At 38.3% G+C, this 13,438-nt stretch overlaps 1 protein-coding gene and 2 pseudogenes across 2 annotated transcripts in view; 2 read left to right on the forward strand and 1 right to left on the reverse strand.

Annotated features, from left to right (window-relative positions):
- LOC149099365 (uncharacterized) overlaps positions 1-13,438 on the reverse strand; it is a 52,071-nt gene that overhangs the window by 4,637 nt on the left and 33,996 nt on the right. Inside the window, exon 4 of one of the 2 annotated variants that reach the window (XM_089277527.1) lies at positions 6,851-6,946. The exons of the other annotated variant lie outside the window; for it this stretch is intronic. Within the exon in view, the coding sequence (XP_089133653.1) occupies positions 6,851-6,946 (96 nt within the window). The remainder of the gene's footprint in view (positions 1-6,850; positions 6,947-13,438) is intronic. 2 annotated transcript variants of the gene reach the window in all.
- On the forward strand, positions 1,659-6,256 carry LOC149099367 (uncharacterized; annotated as a pseudogene).
- Positions 9,267-13,041, forward strand: LOC149099368 (uncharacterized; annotated as a pseudogene).

The raw sequence follows: 13,438 nt of genomic DNA on the forward strand, positions 1-13,438 counted from the left end.
CAAACACATCTGGCAGCTTAAAAGTAAAGAACAACACTTCACCATCAAATGGAAGTTCCTTACCGAGGCAAAACCCTACTCCAATCTGACATTACGCAACTTATGCACGACAGAGAAGCACTTAATCATCACCAAACCGGAACTTGCAACATTAAACAAATGAAGTGAGCTAATTTCTACATGCCGGCACCGACAAAAGTTCATTCTTAGATATGGTTAACTAACTGTATTTCGTGCGCATGCTGTCACTTAAAATTTTAACACGCTCAAAGAGTGTGCATAAGTTTTACATTTTTTGAAGAGGATCCGAACATGCAATGATTGATTCTAACAGTTTTTTACCATGTTTTGTTACGGTCTGTTATAATGGTTTATTACGTCTTGCGCAAACAAAATGTTGATGTGTACTTTAGTAGGCTTCAGTGTGTATGGAAACTAACTGAGTGGGCTAACTTTATGTTAGCCTATGAAACAGAGCTGTATTAAACTCCATATGGGAGGTGATTGAAAATGTTATTTTAGATAGTTTTAATTACGCATATAAGTGCGGTCATTTATCCATCTCCCAATGGCTCAGAATTATTTCTTTGATCCCAAAAAATAAAGATTTAGAATATTTAAAAGCTTGAGGCCGATTTCCCTTTCAAATAATGATTATAAAATCACCAGAAAAGCCATTGCAGTCAGAATAGAAAGTGTCTTACCTAAAATTATTCATTCAAGCCAAACAGGCTATGTCAAAGGAAGATATATTGGCAAAAGTATCAAAACTATTACAGATATCATGTCTTTCACCAAGATGCAAAACATTCCCAGATTAGCCGTTTTTCTTGACTTTGAAAAAGCATTTGATTCCATGGAATAGACCTTTCCCGCATTCGTCACAAGCTTGCACGTTAAAACATGAAAGTGAGGCTGGGGTGGACAAAATCCAATATGGCAGACGATTCGATGGGAGCTGTAACTACTTCTTCAGTTGATTCCTCACAAACTGGTGGAAGAGGGAAATATTGCTGTGTTCCAGGATGCAAAAGGTAATAAGACCAGGATTACTTTTTTTTCCATTGCCAAAAACCGGCGAATCAAGAAATGACAGTTAACCGCTATGAAGAGACAGGAAAACAAGAGATGGATTTGTCATGAGTAAATACACAAAGGTTTGTGAACAGTACTTTCAATCACTGGACATAAGGAAACACTTTAATAGTGGCAGGAAGACACTGAAGAATGAGAATATTATTCCCAGCAATTTCAATATCTTGATTCCCAGCCAACACTTGCTGATATGCTTGCTAAAAGTGCTAAGGTGCAGTTCAACATCAATGCCAAACAGCGTCTTGCTCAAGCTGGTTCTAATATAAAGCAGTCTTAGAATAGAAGACAAAGGGCCTATGCCTTTCAAAAGCATGCTTCAGGAGCAGAAGGATCATATTAATATCCCTTGCTGTATCACGATTTTCAACAGGAACAAAAGCAAGCCCATTTTCAGGGTGTGAAGGATGGCCAGGCATTGTTCGAAAAGTACATGCCGCCTGGTGCTGTGGAACTTCAACAGGACAATGATTGCTGGGAAGTCCTGTATTCCTACCAACATCCAGCCAACTTATACTTAACTAATGGAAGGATCTTTGCCAGATAATTACAACATGCTCCACAAGATGTATGCAGAAGTCAACAACAGTCTCGGTGATGTTGAACTTGATGCCAAAAGTGATGAAAAAACGAGTGGAACAACGACGATGGTGATGAAGAAGGAGAAAAAGAGCAAGAAGAAAAAGACGCAACAAAGAGGAAGAAATGGACGCTAAAGGAAGTCAATGGAAAATAAGCAAAAATTGTCGATAACAGAACTACCTACATTCATATTGTATTGGTCGTTGTGAAATGAGTTGTTTTTTCAGCCTACTAAGTGCAGTAACCTGCGCATTTCTAGGAAATGCCTTAGTCCACCTTGTAGCTATAGTTTAAATGGTATTAATGTGGAGGTTGTCATATCTGAAAAAGATTTAGGTATTGTGATTGCAAATGACACCTCTTGGAAAGATCACATAGTTATGATTGTAGCTAAAGCAAATAGGATGCTTGGTTTTCTCAAAAGAAACTGCGCAGGTATTGTTGGTAGTACAGCGCTTTTGAGTCTTTACTGCTTATTAGTGTGCTCTCATTTTTGTTTTTGCTCTCAGTTATGGGCCCGTCAGTCAATTATGAGCAATTTATTACTTGTAGAGAACATACAAAGGAGAGCTACTCATTTTATATTAAGGAATAGTAACCTATTTTATAAGGTTCGTCAAATCAAGCTTAAGTTATTACCACTTAATTACTGGTTAGAATATCTTGACTTAGTTTTCTTTTTTTAAGTGCCTTCATGGGCATATAGATTTAACTCATGAATTTAGTTATTATTTTTTCTTTTCTAAAGGGCAACACGTGCCATGCTTCATCAGGGCTGCATTTAAAGACTAACGCTTGTCGTACGTCTTCCTTCCAAGACTTTTACTTCAACAGAATAACTTTGATATGGAACAGTTTACCTGAAAATATCAAGGATTCAGACACTATAAGCTCTTTTAAAAGTAAACTTAAGTCATTTTATTTTACTAGACTTCTAAATGTTTTTGACGGTGACAATTTTCGTTCTTTTAAATTAATTTGTCCTAAGTGTCGCCGTGTTAATATTTTCTTTGTCTGTACTTGTTAAGTTGATTAGTATATTTCAGATTGTATTTGTGTTATTTAGATTATTTGATTTGTAGTTTAGTCGGGTCAGGGAAGAGTTTTTTCGGGATATTTTTTGGGGGGTTGGGTGTGGGTGTATTAACCAAGTAGGGGACTTATGTCCTATTGTTAAGCACCTGTACTTGTACGAATCCATAAATAAATAAATAAATACATATCAAACAAGCCTTGAAAGCTTATACTACCCAGAGAGTACATTGTATGTTGGCATCAGAAATGACACTGGGCTGCAAAATACCTTCCTGGTAAAGTGCCTGTAGATCTAAAGCATGATATTGTCAAGTTTAGCAAAGTGCATTGAAGTCCGTCCAACAGGGACAGAAAGTCTTTGATTTTGCCCGTGTTGAAGATATTCATCCACCAAAAGATGGATCACAGAGCACAAGGTTCAAATTAAAGGGTGATACAATGATGAGATGCTGTTTTTCCTTTTACCAGAGATCATCACCCTTATCTGGGATTCACCCACTGGAGGCCTTCCTCCTCAATACTAGAAGCTGTTGAACCAAGTTCGGTCATGGAAGACATGATGGGCTTCTATAAACTGCACTAGGATTCATAGAAGTGATTGGATGAAATGGGTTGCATCTGCTGAGGAGACTTTCGAGACAATGAACCTGGAATTGTGTCTCATTCCGTGGAAGATCAGCCAGAGAGTCCACTGCCAGACAATTTCTACAAGATAGATAATGTTCTAGAGAGACACCCTTTCCAAGGACACCTTAATGTATGAATACCGCGTTCAATTCAAAGGTTACTATTCAGAAGATGACATGTGGCTACGGACATCTTACTTTAGCAGAGCCGTCAATTATGAATCAGTTTCTACATTTGGGCAAAAGAGAAAGTAGAATATTGATCCTGGTGCTCCCCGAAAAAACAGGAAAAGAAAAGAAGAGTGGCTCCTTTACAAGAAAAGGAGATGAAAAACGAAAACACAGAGAGCAGAAAGTCATCCTCCCAAAAGTGCAGAACAAAGGCACAAGTGAAAAAATAGGTAGCGAACAGAACCAGTAAGTACTGGAGAAAATAGAGAAAGAATTCTCAACATCCCAGTGTGCAAAACCTCTCAGAGCTGTTGAATAAATTGCATGGTATGGCAATTTTAACCCATTGACTCCTGTGCCACCCGTAACCGCCCATGCAAGAAACCCCTCCAATTTCCCGTGCTGCCCACAACTGCCCAAAAAACCACATTGGAACAATAGCCTTTCCTACCCTCCCTGAAGACTTTTTGTTCTCTTATTGTTCTATTGTTCTTGAGGACAAATAAACCAATCAGAATCGACTTACTGAGCACATTTTTAGAGGAGTTAAGAGGTCCTAGAAAGATGGTTTTTCTTCTTAAAATCGTGCGCTCTTAAATTGCAGGTTATCATGGTGTACTGCAGGCCAAATCTACAAACTTCAAAGGCTTTGTTTTCATTCCTAACATGGAGAAATTACTGCCTTGGGATTTAAAATAGAAAAGAAAAATACAAATTAAAGTTTAGGTGGCCTCAGAAAGGAAGATCAAGGCGTTCAGAGTCCTCAAACCTTTTTGCCAAAGAATTTTTCCTTCCTTCAACCACTGCGAAAACATGATGATTGGTGTGCTTTCAAGTGAGTTTTGAATACAGATCACGGACTTAAAGTAGCTTCCTGGACTTTAGAAAACAAAATTGGTAATGTACATTATTGCTCCAAAGTTGAATTCAACTTTTGGAATGATTGGTAACACCATGGCCGAATAAAATGACTGCAAAAGTGGTCGGGAGAAACTCAGAGCTTTCGCTTTAGTGCGTTTTGGGAAAATTTTAGGTTTTAAAAGTGAACAGCATTTTTGCACGTTGGATGGCAACCTCTGCGGTTTGTTTGATTAGTTTATTCACTTTGTTCAAATATATTTTTTGGAGTCTTATTCAGTTACTAAAGAACTGCCGAGAAAAGAACTAAGTGGCCACTAATTTAGTACACTTGAAATACGATCGATCTCAAAATAATTAGCTTGTTTTGTCATCATTTTGTCTTGCAACTTTAATCTTTCTTTCGCAGGGCTGTAATATTTCATGGCACAGCAAAGAAATTTGATTTCTTGATTTCAAATTGATTGTTACATGCGCCTTTCGTGTTTATTTCCATTGTTTTCTCAAATGCTAGCCGTTATAGTACAAGAATGGAAGTTCTGTTGTATTTGGTTTTGATTTGTCATCCGAAGTCAATAACTCATTTTCGCACGTCCAATTTTCTTGGCTTCTGTTGGGCATTTTGTCGCATGGCAAAGAAATAATATAATTTCTTGTTTTCTTGTCAGTTTTAACCATTAAGTTGAGTTCTTTTAGTTGATATTTTTTAATATTTTGGCCCTTTATTTATTGAACTTAAAATAAACGATGTCTTAAAACCCAATCTTGTGTGTGCGGTTACTGCACATATGGTTTATTTTTAGCGTTTGTGCTCTTTCTGAAATGTTAAAAACTCACCGGGAATTTAGGGGTGGGTTGTGTGCAATTTCATTCAGGCGTCAATGGGTTAACATTGAGGGTATTTGGGTCTTTGAGCATTTTCATCGCCAGAAGCATCTACGTGCTGAAGTCTCTTTTGAGAAAACATGGCTAGAAAAGCAATTTTTAAGTTCTTATGCTTAATGCTAGCTTAGTATTCCTCTTTCAGTTACTATTGCTGTCAATTAAACAATGCTTTGTCAATAACTGGTACTATTACTACTTAAATTTCTTTTTGTATTTATATCTATATATTTTTTCTCCCTTCTCTTTTCTTTATTTTTCCTACAACTGATTTAAAGCATAATAATCCTTGTAACTACTCAGCTCATTTAGTTTTTACTATGTTGGGTAGTTTTTTGCTTATTTAACTTTAATTTAATTTTTTGCTATATGATATTCTATGTATTAAGCAAAATAAAATGGTTGTTGTTAGAAAAGGCATTCAAGGACACTAACTTCACAAAAAAGTAACAGAAGCTCTCTTTGACCGATGGAATGTTGAAGGCAGTTATTTAGCATCATAGGACAACTACAGGATTTCATCACAGGAACTGTCACTTTTGTGGGGAGAAAGGTATTTGTCAGATCAAGTAATCAGTTTTCTTGGTCAAAAGTATTCTGACAAGGCAAATGAAGAGAATCAAATGTGTCAGAACATCCTCCTCCCTTCATATCTCTCAACTGGAAATGTACTTAAAACCGTTGTTGAGTGCATAATATGTCATCAAAATGACATGGAAAGCATGGTCAACATGTTCTTGCCTGTCCAAATGAACTTGTGCCACTGGGGACTCGCAATTTTTTCAATTAAGAACAAAATAGTGTTCTTTGATGATGCCTACCACTGCCCAATACCAGATGAACTCAAATAGAACGCAAATAGAGTAATTGATATCATCTTCCAAACAACTGGCAATAATAAGTTCAATCCCTCAGGCTGGTGAGACATTAGGAGGTTTACTGTTCCACTGCCAGATCAACCTTCCACTCTAACTGGATCACTGATCATCATCATTGAAGTCTTTTGGTGAAAAAATTCTTTGTTTCATGTCACAGAATACCGTCATCGTGAAAAGAATGTAAATTGAAATAGCAACGCAACTAGCACACGCACCTGGTCTTAGACTTAGCCCATTCTGCTCTAAGGCACAATATTTCATATCTTCCTGGTATTCTTACAAACTCTAATTTACAATACTCTACCAACTGATCTATGAAGCAAACCCAAACAGTGTCATATTGGCTTTCAGACAACGTTTTCCTCTCAATGTTCTACTAACTGATTTATGAAGCAAATCTGAACATTGCCACTGCAGCTTTCAGGCATCATTTCTCTCCCAATGCTCTACCAACTGATCTATGAAGCAAATCTGCACATTGTCACCTTGGCTTTCAGACATCATTTTCCTTGCAATACTCTATCAACTGATGTATGAAGCAAAATTGAATATTGTCTCCTCGATATTCTGGCACACTTAACTGTCCATGCTCTACCAACTGAACTATGAAGCAAATCCGAACATTGTCAGCAGGGCTTTCAAACATCATTTCCCTCGCTACGCTCTACCAACTGATGTATGAAGTAAACTTCAACATTGTCTCCTTGACATTTTGGCATTGCTTACCTGTAAATGGTCCCCCAACTGATCTATGAAGCAAATTTAAACATTGTCTCCTTGGCTTTTGGACATCATTGCCCTCACAAAGCTCTATGAGCTGATCTATGAAGCAAATTCAAACATAGTCAGCTTGACTTTCAGACATCATTTCCCTTGCAATGCTCTACCAACTAAACTATGAAGCAAATCCAAACATTGTCAGGTTGGCTTTCAGACATAATTTCCTTTGCAATGCGCTTCCAACTGATCTACGAAGGAAATTCTAGACATTGTCAGCCTGGCTTTCGGACATCATTTCCCTTGCAATGCTCTACCAACTGAACTATAAAGCAAATCCAAAACTTGTCAGTTTGGCTTTCGGACAACATTTCCCTCAAAATGCTCCACAAACTGATCTATGAAGCAAATGCGAACACTGTCTCCTTGGCTTTCAGACACTGTTTTCATCACAATGCTCTACCAACTGATCTATGAAGTAAATCCGAACATTGTCTCCTTGGCTCTCCAACATCATTTTCCTTGCAATGCTCTACTGCCTGATCTATGAAGCAAATCCAAACATTGTCAGCTTGGCTTTCGGACCTCATTTCCCTTGCAATGCTCTACCAACTGAACTATGAAGCAAATCCGAACATTGTCAGCTTGGTTTTTGGACATCATTTCTCTTGCAATGCTCTACTAATTGATCTATGAAGCAAATCCGAACATTGTCACCTTGGCTTTCAGACATAATTCCCCTTGCTATGCTCTACCAACTGATCTATGAAGCAAATTTGAACAATGTCTTCTGGATATCCTGGCATTGCTTACATGTCAATGGTCCCATAACTTAACTATGGAACAAATCTGAACATTGTTACCTTGGACATTGCTTTCCTCTCAGTGTTCTACGAACTGAACTATGAATCACACTTAGCCTGTTCATGCTCTCCAACTGAACTATTAGGCACACTTATACTCTAATCACCCTGAAACAATTATACAATATTTTGTAACTAATCTTAATAAACACAAACACAGCATCAGCGGCAGGAATCTCGTTTATCGATACAGCGAGCATTTACATCACCATAAAAAAATTACAGAAGTGAATAAACAATAAAGCAAAGTTGAAAGAGATGCCTTTGAGTGGCTCTTGCATAACTTACAAAATCTTAAATAGCCTAACAGCCCCTAGGGATTCATCATACCTGCAAGCACACCTAAAGTACTTCTACAATTAACATGAATCATACATTATAAACATACTCCAGTGTCATTAGCGAAACCTTCCAAAATATATTTATACTCTAATCACCCTGACACGATTATAAAATATTTTGTAACTAATCTTAATAAGCACAAACACAGCATCAGGGGTGGTCATCTTGTTTATTAATGCCCGCTTTCAAAAATTAAGAAAGAGAACAAAGAAAACTAAGTATGCAAACTCCTTGACACTGAGAGTAAAGATTCTAAATTATCCTTAATATAACCGTCCTTGGCTCGATCAGTCTTCCATCTGCCATGACGTTTAAAGAGTCAATCACTGATACCTGCATCAGTGGCTGCAGAAGCACCTCCTGCTATTAGACTGTGTAAACCAAACAAGTGTTTAGGATACCCTTGTTCAGCAAACGCTTGTTAAACTATTTCCCTTGTTCTGGTATAACTCATACCCGTGGAACGCAAACTATAAGAAGTAACTTTAGGAAACTGCAAGGAGCGAAAAAACAGTAAAGACAAAGACAAGTCTAAATTAGTGGCATGGACGTATCTCTTAAGCATGTGTAAAGGGCAAGAAACAGAGTCTGATTTTGCCAACAAAACTAGGCGCCATCCCTAAACATCTGTTTTGCTCTTAAATACATAAATCCAAACAAATGTATTGTAAAAACTAACATCTTAACAACAAAGGCTAGCTAACTTGTAATGGAGAAAAGCCGAATAGGCGGTCACGCAAATTGCAGCTAAGTCAAGATTAGAAAGACTAGCATTGGAACCCACAAACCTGTTACATATAAGTCAAAAGAAGCAAGTCCTGTTCCCACCGAATATTTTTATCCCACATCCTGCCCTTAAAAGTCCTGTTATTATGTATCCCACCTTAAATTTTACTCGAGAAGTAAGATCTTTGACACATGCAAAATACAATTATCATGTAGGAATGTTGCCATGCCTGTCACCTGGACTGTCAAATGGTTGTCAGCAACCAGCTATTCTCACTGCTAAATTAATTAGCTCATTGCAAAAGATGCTGTTACTCCATCACATTTCCCTGTTATCGCCCGTGCTGGTAGCATCAGTAATGCTTTGCACCATTTCCAGTTAAAATTTGGTCGTTCTGCCTGAAGTGTGGTCTTTTCATCCTATACTTCACAAAAACAGTCATCTTTTGTGATTTTTTCACTGCTTGTTGAACTGCCACCAGCCCGCTAGCACTATGGCAGATCAACTTAATGTTCTTCTTGATCTGCCGGCTCCTGACCCAGTGCAACAAGATGCTGAGCCAGGGCAAATTCCTCCTGAAGAGTCGAAACCGATAGCAGAACCTGCCCAGCACCTGGTACCATGGACAAGGTAAATTGTTGTATTTCTCTTGCTCACTCTAAGGCCCGGTTCAAACGTCAAACTTTTCATGAGCCAAACTGAATAGCTATTTAGGTCGACCCAAATGATTAGGTTCGACAGTCGATTCAGATGTTGAACATAATCTCGTTGTACTTAATTTACGAGCTCTACAATAGTCAGTGGTCGGTGAGCAGTTAAATACTCAAACAAACGTGGTGGGACGTTCCAGAAAGTTGTGATTTGTGAAGAGCTTTTGCTTTTCATGCCATCTGGGATGGGAGGAAACGGATCAAAATGTTATGAAGTGTCTTACATGCTGTCATCACAAGAAGGCAATTTATGATTAATGTGTGTTATCTGTCTGCTGTGCAGACGTAGCAGTATCTGACTTGTTTTCCTAGAATCCAATTTTCTATATCTTCATTAAAATTACATGCTGTCATCACAAGAAGGCAATTTATGATTGATATGTGTGTTATCGGTCTGCTGTACAGCCATAGCAGTATCTGACTTGTTTTCCTAGAATTCAGTTTTCTATATCCTCATTAAATTCTGGCTAACTACACATGCTACATACATGGTATCTTGCATTTGATGCAAACATATTTTGTGTCACGAAAACAAACACTGCAATCTTCTAGCTTTGACAGCATGTTTGATTTGGTGTTCTTAAACCATCAAACCATTTTTTTCCACTCTGATGTGCATGCTCAAGTGACAGAAGGGGGTTGTGGGATCAAAAAATGTATTATGACAATTTTTGCATTAGGTTTGGTAAATGAAAAGTTCACTGTTTGAATAGGAGTCACTCCGTAGTCGCGCTGACTGACTGACCATGTTGAACTTAATCCTCGGGTCGACCCAAATATTATCTGCCAAACTTAATTGGTTCAAATGTTGATCTTGTCATGTACTTAATTGGAGCTGTTAGGCTCAGCTCATGAGAAGTTAGACGTTTGAACCAGGCCTAAGTGAAGGTTTAGTCTTGCTACGTTTTCAGTGGGTTTTTTGCTGCTTTGCTTGGTTAGCTTTTTTCTTTAGTCGCATAATTTTGTACTGGTTCAAGTTTTATTTTGGTGTGCAATAACAAATATTCTGTCAGTATGTCTTTTCAGTTTATTCTGCACGCTTTCCTGGCGTTGGTTGGACTTATGTACAAAAGTTCTCATGCCCTAGATGTTGTTTGTTTTTCACTTTATTGATGAGATGAGATGATGATTGGCACCTACTCCTGCATGCGAAAAAGTAAGAAGTGGACCAAAAAGTGGCTTTCCATTTCATTGAAGGACTCTTGAATGCTCACATTCTATATGCAAAGGAAGGCAGCAGAAAGGCACTATTGAGATTCAAGCTTGATTGTATCAATGTTTTACTTGCTGCATCTGCTACTGAGCCCTCTACCCCTACAGCTTCTGATCGTTTCTCTGGTCGCCACTTTCCAGAGCTCATCCCCCCAACATAGAGCAAGCAGCATCCACAGAAGAGATGTATTGTGTGCACCAGCAACAAAAAAGAAAAGAAAGCCAATACCAATTTGGGGATTGTGCACACAAGCCAGGACTTTGTCCAGCACCTTGCTTCAAAATTTACCACACTGAATGAGACTGAACCTTGAGAAGACACAAGTAGTTTGCACTGGAAGTATTAGCCATGCTGTGCTTGGCAAGGGCTTGGCTCTTGTGGGTGTGATAATCTCATTAAATATGTCATGTATTGATTGGCTCGTGTTATTAACACTTGCTATTCGGCATCTGGTTAAGTTTACTCTTGAATGTCAAGCGTTCTCTACATCAGTTTCGTATTTCAAGTGGTCACTGTAACAAATTCCTAAAGTCAAAGAAGATGGCACCGAGGAAGGGTTTCTCGCCCTTCCTTCAGGTCATTGGCCATGACTTAAGTCCACATTTGTATTGGTATGTCCTTAACTCAAAAGTTTCTGGAATGACACAAATACAATTTTTTGTATAGTGTAGTTAATAAGTTACGAAGTCATTCTTATCTTATTTTACTTTTTATCCTTATATTATGTTATTTAGACAGTACCCCTTTGATAAACAGTACTTTTGCACTGAAGGGCTATCCTGTATAAATATTCGTTACCGTTACCGATGCAATATTTTAAGTGTTCGCCAGTAGTTTCCAGTTTTCCAGAGGATTTTTGGAGAATCGAGAGCAGCAACATTTGGCTGCCAGATGGCCATCATTACACCTATAAGCAGTCATCGAATGGAACTGAAATTGTCTGTTCTTCCTTTGGTCTAATATGTGTTGCTTCACCAGAAACATTCATCAGGACGCTCAGCCCTGCTGAGAGAGTTTCTGAACAAATTAGACTTGAGTATCATTTGTGGAGATGAGGAGAGCGAAGTATTGGCTGACAGATCCGTGCCTTGCGGCATCTCGAAATGCCTTTTACACTGCCAAATAAGGTACCTCAAAATTCATCTTTGGCTATGACGCCCCCAAACGGTGCACCGAAAGGTACATTCTCTGTTTCTCCAAACCTGAAGGAGATTAGCGAAACAATTGATTTGGACACGCCAGAAAAGGTGTTGTTCACGAAACAGTGAAGCAGTCGCGTCATAAAGGATGTGTATGACGTGTGCCAGAAAAATAGGGAAAGCTTGGTGATAGTGCTTTCCAATATGTGCGCATTTGGCGACCCAGACACTAAGGCTATCGTTAATGAAATTGTTTAGGAGGTGGCTGTGAAAAGGGGAGTGAAGAGGATGGTAGAGGAACTAGTTGGCGACAACGCTTTCTTGGAATACGTTGAGAGTTTGCAAGTGCCTAACTGGAAGCTTGTCCTTTTCCAGGCTATGGCAAGAGTGTCGGCAAAAACCATCACAGGGCTTGGTAGGACGGGGGTAAGAAATTTAGTTAAGTTATCGCAGAATTAGAATTAAATAAGCTAAAAAGTTTATTGTTTAAGGCTTATTTGTTTTCATGACCGGGGCTTTTTGCCAGCATACAGGAGGTGGTGTGAGTTTACTTATATGCGTAAACTGTTTGATTAGTGGGTGGTGAAGATGGACTATGATAATACCACATCCAAAATAATGAATACCGGTATTGCATTATTTTGAGGAATCCAGACTTTATACCCGGTAGATTACCTTTCAATACTGCTCTTTTTTGGGCATGATATGCGAGCTCAATTTGTGTGCAATCTTATGCTTATCTTATTATTTTCAGTTTTTTTGTTATGTGATGCTGAAGTAGTAGTCAAGATACCTCAGCCTCTGTGATATTGCAGGCAATACTGGTTCTTCTGAATTGGTACAAACATGTTACTGTGATTATCTTTAATAGCAGACCTGACAGCTGAAGGTTGTCTTTTTCAGCTCTTACAGTCTCAAACTGCATTTGCTCTTCTTTTCTCATAGAAATTCTCTCACACGCCTCTTCTCCTTAACCTGAAACAGATCAAGGCAGCCAAAAAAGTGGATTTTGGTGTTTCCAAAGCTTATATTGGAGTTAGGAAAGTGGCTCCTCCCCTAGAAGGTTTTTCTGTGGATTTGTGTTCAGTTGTAGAACTGATTGTGAGGGAACAAAGGCTGCACAAAGTGTCATTGCCATCCTTACAACTGCTGTTAAAGCTTGACGGAAGAGCATTTTGGTGTAATGAAATTATATGCTGCCCATGAATTTTTTTTTACTGATTTTGTATATCATCTGAAAAGGGAATGTGCTAATTCAGATTTAATGATCCAGGGTTTTTTAAATTTCAAATCACCATCACTATGACTGTGGAATTTCATTGCTCTCACAAATAATTCTTTGTTGGCAAAGCTGTCAATATAATGTTGGTAATTTGTTGAAATGAGGTTGGTGATGGGTGGTTTCTCCCTTGACTGATTGCAAACATTTTGTATTTTTTGAGAATTAAGTGATATTTATTTCAGTATGATTCTGTTCAGTTTTAGATCACCCTGGGGTTATGTCACAATGTTGTGAGAACTAAATAGTGGCACTGTTGTTGTTACCACATTTCAACATCTCTGTGAACCCTAAGCTATAAGCTACACTTAATTCCATTGAAGA

This window comes from Orbicella faveolata, unplaced genomic scaffold, assembly GCF_042242905.1.
Source record: "Orbicella faveolata isolate gen_17 unplaced genomic scaffold, um_ofav_v1 contig_46, whole genome shotgun sequence".
In the NCBI taxonomy this organism is placed as follows: domain Eukaryota; kingdom Metazoa; phylum Cnidaria; class Anthozoa; order Scleractinia; family Merulinidae; genus Orbicella; species Orbicella faveolata.